The sequence below is a fragment of the Pholis gunnellus genome (genome assembly GCF_910591455.1).
Source record: "Pholis gunnellus genome assembly, chromosome: 19".
Classification (NCBI taxonomy): Eukaryota; Metazoa; Chordata; class Actinopteri; order Perciformes; family Pholidae; genus Pholis; species Pholis gunnellus.
In genome coordinates this window covers 11524088-11533944 of record NC_136546.1, presented here as the reverse complement: position 1 = coordinate 11533944, position 9857 = coordinate 11524088, and the positions used below count along the sequence as shown (strand labels likewise).

Sequence of the window (9857 nt, the reverse complement as noted above, 5' to 3'; positions counted from 1 at the left end):
GCGAGGCACGTCGAAGAGATTGCAAAGCTCTTTGAAGCAAATTTGTGATTTTGTTTATATGACTTAAATCAACATGACTTTCATTTATTTTCTCCCAAAGAAAATTTGAAAGCATATGAAGAAGGAGTGATTCGATTATCTATGGGTCTTCCAATCAGCAGGAGAAAGAAGGTGAAGAAATGGTCACTTAACCTTTGTCTAATCACAAAATAACCCACCCTCGGTCAGCCATAGCAGGGGGTCATTACACCCACTGACGTGGCTGATCATTTGTCACCTACAGTTCAGTTCAGAGAGCGTCTTCACTGTGTCATCCATCTTCACTTTGCATTCTAAGTGTGTGTCCGCGGTGTGTGTGTTTCACGCCATTTGTCAATAGTTCAGAGTGCATCTTGACTCATTCGTCTTCAGCGAGCGTCTTTAAGTGTGCATTCTTTGCGTCTATCTCAGGTCATTAGTGGTCAGCCTGTATAATGGATGAATGGGGTGGGTGACTATCAGGATAATGTGATGGGTTTCTCTCTTCTTGTCTGAAACTGATTGGACAGCTTAACACGATTGTGTTAAAACAGATTTTGTCATCTGGTCATTCGCTTTCAACAAACATCACAGAAAGACAATAAAACATGAGGAAAACAATAATTGCGTTCAAATGTACTATACTGTAAATGCATAACAAGGACTCTGAGACATGTTATACTGGCATTACAGTCCAGTTCTCTCGTTTAGATATATGCTATTCTGGGATAAATAGTTTACAATTTGGTAACTGCAAAATCTAAAAATATTTGTAGTCCCCTTAGTGTTAAATCATTTGGATGGTTGACCTTCGCTGTGCAGACGTTGACACCAGAAGTATGTTTTCACATTAATCTGCTGACGGTGGAGGGTGTCTCTGAGCTCACCTTAAATCTTGAGTGTAAGTTGTGTTTACAGACAAGCATGATTTATGACATCACATCTAGTTTTGAGGCAATCGTGCTCAAATATGCCTTATTAATACTACCTTATTGACTCAATTATTATACAAGATAGAGCATTTTCATATATCTTCAAACATTTCTGGAGGGGATGTTGAAGTAGAACTTAAAGGGGCCATGTTACCTCACAAGATCTTGTATGATTTGTTTGCTGACCCTTCTGACCCCAGGCTTTGCAGTGTTGGCTTTGCTTGACTTCGCTCTAACTGCACCGGTTCCATCTTTCAATCCATGTTCGCGACACATGACAAAATACACACTTCAGACAAATCTAAAGCGATGCGGTTTGGCTGGGAACCAAACGATTGTGAGCCGAAACTCTATCAAATCCCTCCGTGTATATCAATAGCAATTTGGGGGAGAATTGCCTCTCAGCTGTTGTTTGATATGAGAGAAAAAAAAAACGAGAGGAGGCAGTAAGATGAAGCTGGCAGTACCCGGTCCTGCGAATGTGTGTTCTGCCGGCATACTTTGGCATCAGATCAAGGTGAATCTGGTATGAGCGAGGGAATGAGCTAAGGAAAGTGTGTGTGCGTCTGTGTGTGTGTGTGTGTGTGAAAGAGAGCAGTGTGTGTGTGCATTTGCAGCCCTCATTAGAAAACTCCAGCTCTGCGTTCACAGTATGAACACACCACTCCTCCCCTTCCCCTCACTCTCAGCCTCTCTACTAAATGAGGTTAATAAACTCAAGCGTTTACTACCATCACCAACACCATCCCTCCTCCCTTGCTTTCTCCTTCATCTCTACCTCCACTGCGCTTTGCACTCCCGGGCCAGCGCTCCTCCACCTCCCTTCTCCTGCCTAAGCCTCCCTCCTTCTTTCATCTCAGCTGAAATGCTTTCTTCCTCTTTTCCTCACCTCTTTTTTTTATTGTCATTGTTGCGGGGCGAAAGCTCTGGGATTTCCTCCCTCTGCTTCCCAGGACAGAGCTGCAATTACAGCTCAGGAGAGAAGAAGACCAGCTGTGCAAAAGGGGGGATCGCAAGCAGTGTACCAGCAGTAGCAGGGAGACAAAGATGAGGGCGCCCCTCAGAGGAAAGGACATGGAACTGCTTGGATTTCTTCCTCACATAAAGCAGAATCATACTTTCAGACCACATGATTTTTTTTTTTTTTTTTAAGTACCAGGCAGGGTCATCATGACCAAACAGGAATAACAACCCATCATAACGAATAATGTGCTGTGTTATGACCTAGCTCCTGAGCTTTAAAACACAACTGAACACACACACACACACACACACACACACACACACACACCTACACACATACACACACACACTGGCTGTGGGCAGGAACACGCTGTGATACCAGGCAAATTTGAAGAATGCTTTAAACAGCCTTGGGTGCTCTTATCTTGGACCGCATGTGGACAGGGACATCCTAAAAGAAAGAAATACATAAATATAAAACACAAATTCAGACAGCTGTGACCTGAATATGTGAAGGAATGCTGTTAGAAATATTATGTGGCAGCGTGTCAATACATAATGTTTGTTTCCTTTCGTCTTAATATTTACAGCCGCCTGGCATAGAATCAATCACGTACATTATTTCAGGCAATATAGTATTACATGGATGACTTATTATACTTGCTTATTACTTACCTGCCATACAGTTCAGGACACGTGGGTGCGAGACTCAAATTTAAATAGCCTCTGTGATTATCCGACATCTGACTGGATTACCTTCAAACAAAAGAATTATTTTCCCCTCAGGTCTGGTCACAGTGTCCTTCTGATCATGTGACTAAGGGCCTGCTATTCATCACGGCAAAGGTTGTTAAAGTTTAAAGATTTCTTTATTAACTGAAGGAGGTTTTACAGTCAAACCTTCTTCGGTTTTTACTGTATCGTGTTATACACAGCAATGACGGTGACAGTAATCGTGACTTTAAACTGATTGTGATCCCTTCATCTCGTCACTCATCCTCCCGCCCCTCCAAACGCACCACCGACAGAGTTCACAGATCCTGTGAAAACTCCAAATTCATTTGGATTTTTAAATACTCTCTGATTTAGCTCTTAGTAAACATTAACAGGGGTAGACATTTGTTGGGGACTATTTTAGACACATTTGGTGCTCTAGTCTGGTGAGTTTTTCCATGAGCCGGATGATGTACGTGGGATTGACTCACAGTAAAACTACAGTTTTCATGTTCATCGTAATCGTAATGAAGGAAGATGTCAGCCAGCACGGCGGTGCGGCTCACTGATGTGTTTTTGGACACACACTGGAGCTTTGGCTACACAGGGCAATGCTTGTTAGTAGGATCAAGTCGTTGTTGGTTTTGGTCTTTTCATGGGATTCATTGGCAATAAGGAAATATAGAATATCACCAGCCATATTCGTAATTAACTTATTCCCCCAAATAAGGAAGTCAAATTCAAGATCTAAAGCATTCACCGTAGTTTAAAAGGTTCCCATGCAGAAAATACAGAAAGTATATCTATAATAATCACGTTTTATAAATTAAAGGAGAGCAATTTTACTCATCGAAGTCTATGTCCTAGTCAAAGGGAGTACTACACAACCAATAACAACAGTTGTTTAATGTCTTTCTGTGTTCTGTAAGAGCTTTTTTTTTAAGTCTGAGAAAATGACTCAAGTGACATCATTCGTGTATCTCTGCTAAATGTTTAAGACCACCAAATTTCACCCGAAAGCCTGCGGTACGAGGTGGGGGTGTGGAGATTACCATTTACCAGGCACGGAGGGTGTAACGGAAAAGCTATTGAGCCATATGATGCAGTATTTTTGGAGCGAAATGTCTTGATCTTTTTTTGTTTGTGTGTCTCTTTAATCCCTCAACTTTGTGGTTACAGTACAAGTACAGTACTGAATTGCTGGAATACTCTTGTGAGTGACCCCCTTTCCCATCATGTACAGTCACCCGTGTCCTATTTTGATGGACGCTTTTATCCGTACATTTTTCAGATGCTTGGCCCCGACTGGAAATGATCCCATGACCCTGGCAGCGCCGCCAGACCCACTGCACACTGGATCACATTATTAAAATGACTGCGATATGTGCCTGTTCAACTTCAGGCATCAGCTGCTTGCAATGTAATGTTTCCTAACAGCTGTCGCACCGGTCGGCTCGCCTGTGTGAGTGTGTAACAAAGAGAGAGTGATGGCAGCAGGAGCTCCCGTCGGGCCCATGGGACAGTCGGGGAAAGGAGCAGACGGTCGTGTCGTTTCACTGGAAACATATGGTGAAACTCAAGTGTGTAATTTACCTAAGACTACGGGTGGCCCCGAGTAACACGTACACACATGTTCACACGCACACACACACACACACACACACAGTGACAGGGTGTAATTTACCTGGAGCCTATGGGTGGCCCAGTATCCCGTTGCACTTGTCGTACACACAGACAGCTCAAACTCAGTTCACACTCCCTGGCAGAGACAAGAGAGAGTGAAACTAATTTTCCCAGGTCCGCAGACAGGAGGGTAAGAAATCACACAATGACAGAGATGTTACAGATCAACACGCTGAAAGGTTGAGAAGGCTGAAACTGCGTTTCGTGTATTGGCCCAGTGGAAGACATTACCCCAGAATCTCCACCTGTGGGAGTTGCTGCACACCCTGTATCACATCCTCGACAATTCATCAACCTGGCTCCTTTTCAAAGGCGGCGCTATCCTCCCCTCGGAGAGAGAAAGAGATGAAGGTCATGGGAGCACCAGCGAAGGGGAAGGGAAGACAGATTATTGGAGTGTGTCCCTCCCTACATTCCTGCACTGACCTTCATAGTGGTGTGGCACTGCAGCTATCATCAGCCCACCATGCTTTACAGTTGGGTTTTGTTTGAGGGGTGGGATTACGGTCTCCTCCAACCTGCATGCCCCACCCCGATTTCACGGCAACCGTAAATGGAGCATATCTTGTTTGGCATGAGGATTGACAGACGGGCAATCCCAGACGGTTACACTTGGCACTGTTTGAGGTGTCTGTCCGTGAAGGCTCATACGATAGCCTGTCTGCATGTTGCTGTGTGTGTGTGCGAGTGTGTGTGTGTGTGTGTGCGATCTGGTGTTTGATCTTCTTTCCCAGCCAAAGGGCTTTAACTTTACTCCAGGTGCAGAGAAGTCAACCTGAGGGCATGGGAGGCACATACAGTTGAGATCACAACCCTGTAGTACTTACACACTCTCTCTCTCTCTCTCTCTCACACACACACACACGCACACACACACTGAGGCAGGAAGTTTCCTTGAAGCAGTAACTCAGACTGAGTAACTTTGTGGTTTAAACTGGTTTACCAGTCCAGTGGTGTCACCGTGGAATGCTCCTAGAGACTGCACTGTGCTGGAGGATAAACATCACTGTTACCACCTCCACAAGTGAACATCAATCAGTCCCAAACAGAAATACTGAGAGTAAAAAAAAATGAAAAGGTGAAAGGGCCAGCTGGTTCAGTGGGCAGTATAATGACAATGTGGCTCTCAAGTCTCCTGTACACAGAAGCAGATGGAGTTGGTTTTCTTTGCTGCAGGTCAGGTATGATTGGGCAGAGAGGGTAAATTAGGTGGAGAGTAAACAATGGGACTGAACACACTGAAGTGAGGCTGAGACACAGTTGTTCAACAGGTGGAGAAGATTTGGCAAATTTGGCTAAAATAACCAGCGAACCGTTAACTCTATCCAATAAAGTGGATTGCTGTGTAGTGACGTTAAAAGCTGTAAACGGCATTTCTTCCATTCTATTACCCTAAATGTAGCAGGAATAATTCCTGCGTATCTCCACACAGGAAATCTGTGTGGTCCATAATGAGCTCAGTAAACATCTGCTACTCCTGTATTAAAGACCATTTTCTCTGCGTCTCATCCTGTAATATGGAGAAATTAGAGTGCAGGGACTCATTCGGCGTGTTTATACACACATTCACAGAGAGCAGACATAACATACGGAGTCCCAAGTGTTTTTATGCAACCCAACTGACGCTCTAACATACCATCTCAACACCACAATTTTCCATCCACAACAGTAAAACACTACCGGGTGTCCTTGGTGTACGGACCCTGAATACCGGGGTTGTTTTTTTTAAGTGAAGGGTGCTGAGGCCTGATCCAAGAAGCAGGTTTACAGATTCATCTGGAAATCTTTATTAATTTAACCCCAGACGCTCCTCAAATCTGGAAGACGTGAATGTAAAAATTATTGTCTTTAGGTTGCAACTGAAATAAAACACTTTGTTTATTTAGCATGGCAGCGTTTCCCTCAAAACACTGCAGAACACAACAAAGGCTTGGTTATGCAACTGCTGCTGAATGCATCATTCATAGAGGAATAGCACCACCTAGTGTCAATCCTCCATAGCAATTAGACCACAAATCTATCAATAGTCATCAGAAACACAATGTCCTAGGATTCTGAGGAGAACAAAATGTAATTCAAACGCTTGGAGGGTTTAATGGTTTTATTATAGAAACCACTTAAAAGGACTTTGAAAAATCATTTACTGCACAGCAGACTGACAAAACAAAAAGAAGGCGGCATGACTCCTCAGATTACAACACCAGTTTCCAGATTGGCTCCTCCGTGTACACGCTGGTGTGGCTGTAGAGATCCATCTGGTTTAACTTAATCCAGCAGAGTGTTCCACATCCATGCAAACCTCATGCTCCTGTCTTTTTTCCCCCCACTCCTGAAAAAGTCTGTTGATGGTATACATTGATCCATTTGAGGAGGCTCTCTCTCACTTGCTCATCTCCTGCTGGACCTCACTGAGGATCTGCTCCTCCAGTTTGGACGTGTCGTACTCCTTCAGCATGTCGTACTGCAGCCAAGGCTGGGCCCACTTCTGGGCGTGCTCCATCTTCTCTGGGGTCAGGGCCAGGTCAAAGCGAATGCCCTGGATGTTGAACTTGGGTCGTTCCCAGCGTTTGGACCACGGCTTCGGACGCATCCTGACCTTCATCTGGTGAATAGACAGAAATGCTAATATGCTGCAGTTCTTTTAGATCAAACCACCCAGCGAAGGCACGTTTTTATCTAAACTACTAGAAAAAATACCTGCATTACTAGGAAAACTGATACATGCAGCTGTACGGAAATAATACTTAGTGCAAGAAATATGTTTGGAGGACTTTGTTATGAATTAGGATCCATCTTGAGGCTCTCTCACCTTGTTGAAAGGCACTTCTCCAGTGGGGGAGAAGGGCACGGGCTTCATGTCCGGGTCGACAGTGCTGTACTCGTTCAGGGCGTCTCTCAGATACATGAGGTTGTCATCCAGCCTCTTCTCAAGCTTCAGCACGTCAATCTTCTGGATACGGGGGCTGTACAACTCGTAGCAGATTTCCACCCCTGAGACACACACATGAAGAAACCGGCGTTTTTAGCTGAAGGACGCCTGGTTCACTTCTTGTAAATATTAAGGAACTCTGGAAGGAGGAAGTTAATAAACAAGTCTGTCTTCTTCCTCAACCAAGTTATAAATGGCCAACACTACGGTAGAGATGTGGACAAATAGAGAGGGGAAGGGACAGGCACACTTAATACTGGTTTACAATAATATCAAACATTTTGGTTAACTTAAAACAAGACATATTTCATGTCATGAGACAGTGAAGCCACAGCCTGTGTGACACTTACACAGAAAATAAATAAACCTCACCTTGATTGTCAATGATGTTCCTCAGGACACATGTGGCTCCCAGCCCCTTTCCACCCCTCTGGATACAGATGCCAACAAAGCGATTAATTTTCCCACTGGCATTGGGGTCAGCCATGGTCACTGCCAGGATGCTCCCTGAAAACAATCGGGAATAAGTTACACCATGTGTGCGTAATTAAACAATTGATATTAGCACAAAAGCATTATTTAACACAATGCAAATTGTTAGTAATTAGGAAATTGCCTTGAGATAAAAAAAAATGGGTTCTAAGGAGACTTTGTATGTCTTAAGATTTGAAAACAGGAAGTTCCATGAGTGAAGGGCCAAGACAGCAGAGGTGTTTGGTAATCTTACACCTGTCACCTCACAGTGGTCACGTGCCTGTTGGGGGTTTAAAGAGGTTTCTTACCTGCGTAGAACTCGGGGATGTTGAGGACTTTCCTCCTGCGAATCATATCTTTCCTCTCAATGGTAAATTTAAAAGGATCTGTCCTCTGTCTGGGAGGGATGAACTCTGGGCTCAGAAACCTGAGAGGGAAGAACAAACAGGACATCACTTAAAAAAACATGCTTTACACAGTATGCAAAGTTAACATGCGTATCTAGGAGTGTCAGAGAGAGATTGAGGCAGAGTCATACTTTCGCAGAGACGCTACACTCTGTGTTTTATCTATGATGACAGGCTTAGGTGGAGGGGTGAACTTTGGTGGCTCCTCCGGAGCCAGACGACACACTGACGTCGATATGAACCCTGCAAATAACAAGAAAATACGATAAAAATCCATGTCAGTTAAAGTGGTGGTCGCTATTACGTTAAACTGTCGTTAGCTAACAGTCTAGCGTTAGCTAACGTTAGCTCATAGTTCGTGGACGTATGTAAACATTACAAGTACAACACATCTTTCGATGCCTGGCAGTAGACTACCGGAGACAAGTGAGCTTCTTCAGTTTGCTTACGTTCATTTTGGAGCCGCAGGTTTCGTAATAACCTCAGTGAAAACATGCATTTGTCGAGCCCCTTCGCACAGGCTGCCATATCTGACCTTCTGTTGTCGCGTGGGTATTTGTACGGAAGCCGTGTAGGGAAAGTCAATGAAACGCGATTTGTTGTAATCTGCAGTAAAGTCTGTGGTCCACAAGATGGCGCAACCGTTTCATAGGTTATACATGATCTAGCCGGGTCCTGTTTCAAATGCATTAAAAATATAGGAAGTAGCACCTAAATACTGTATTAAAAATAATAAATAACAACTAATACAAAAATTATATTATAAAGATCGATGCATTTAAAGATGCATTTATGGATCTAAATATATTTACCTTTATTCCACTAAAAATGTAATAGTGGTGTTAGTATTGAATCCTCTCGGATTCTATATGTCAGTAGAAATTGCAATGTTATACAATAAAATACACTCCATTACAAGTAATATTCCTGCATCCACAATTTTACTTAAAAGCATAAAAGTATTAACAACAACGTAGTCTACATACATTATTACAAGTAAAAATATGATATCATTGGGGGGGGAAATGCCCCCTTTCAGAGTGTTATATTATTGGATAGTGGCATATATCTGGTGGGGAAACCTGGGTCTTTGAGACCATGCAGGGGAGCGGCGGTCCTCCAGGTGGGCTGCCTCCACAACACGCAGTTAGAAATGCACTCAGAGAGCGGTGCACTGCTCGACCCGCACAGTCTCACGGCAGTGTGGTGGGAGGATGAGGGAGGACTAGAGACATGGGACCGCACATCTCCCGCACGCGACGCAGCACCTGAAACCCAATGCGGCTGCTGGACTTTGTAGTGCTACGGAGAAACTCACACACTTTAATGCTTCAAGGATGTCCCTCTCCGATGGGACTCTCTCAGCCGTCAGTTCTGCGCTCCTGTTGGGAATTACGTGTCTGAGCGTCCTCGGCGATCTCACCAAGGGCTCTTCAGACTTTTCAGGTTGGGAATTTGTTTTTGTTGTGTTTCTGTTTTGTTTTTTTGTAGTCTAAAAGTTGTTTTTACAAACTTCAAAAAGCAACGATGCAACAGTACGTTCGGATGGCCAGATGGTTTTATACTGCGTTGTTGTGTGCACTCAATTAAGCCTCATCCTGTTTTTACGCGAGAGAAGTAAACAATTAGCAGCCTAGTAGATGAAAAATAAAAAAAATGAGTCATTACGCATGCTTTAAATCGTTGAGCACGACCCTCAAGCGGCAGTGATCTCAGTGCTGTGTGTCGCATGAACTT

General features: G+C 43.8%; 2 protein-coding genes across 2 annotated transcripts in view; one reads left to right on the top strand and one right to left on the bottom strand.

Moving 5' to 3' along the window:
* Positions 1-6402: 6402 nt before the first annotated feature.
* mrpl19 (mitochondrial ribosomal protein L19) lies at positions 6403-8665 on the bottom strand. Its single transcript, XM_079180021.1, has 6 exons — positions 8570-8665; positions 8252-8363; positions 8022-8140; positions 7612-7746; positions 7120-7301; positions 6403-6912 (listed from the first exon to the last, which is right to left on the bottom strand). The coding sequence occupies exons 1-6, from the start codon at positions 8646-8648 to the stop codon at positions 6691-6693; spliced, it is 849 nt and encodes a 282-aa protein (XP_079036147.1). The 5' UTR covers positions 8649-8665; the 3' UTR covers positions 6403-6690.
* A 792-nt stretch (positions 8666-9457) lies between these two features.
* eva1aa (eva-1 homolog A, regulator of programmed cell death a) overlaps positions 9458-9857 on the top strand; it is a gene marked incomplete at its 5' end in the record, with an annotated part of 66592 nt that continues 66192 nt past the window's right edge. The window contains one exon of the mRNA XM_079180000.1: positions 9458-9566. Within this exon, the coding sequence (XP_079036126.1) occupies positions 9458-9566 (109 nt within the window). The remainder of the gene's footprint in view (positions 9567-9857) is intronic.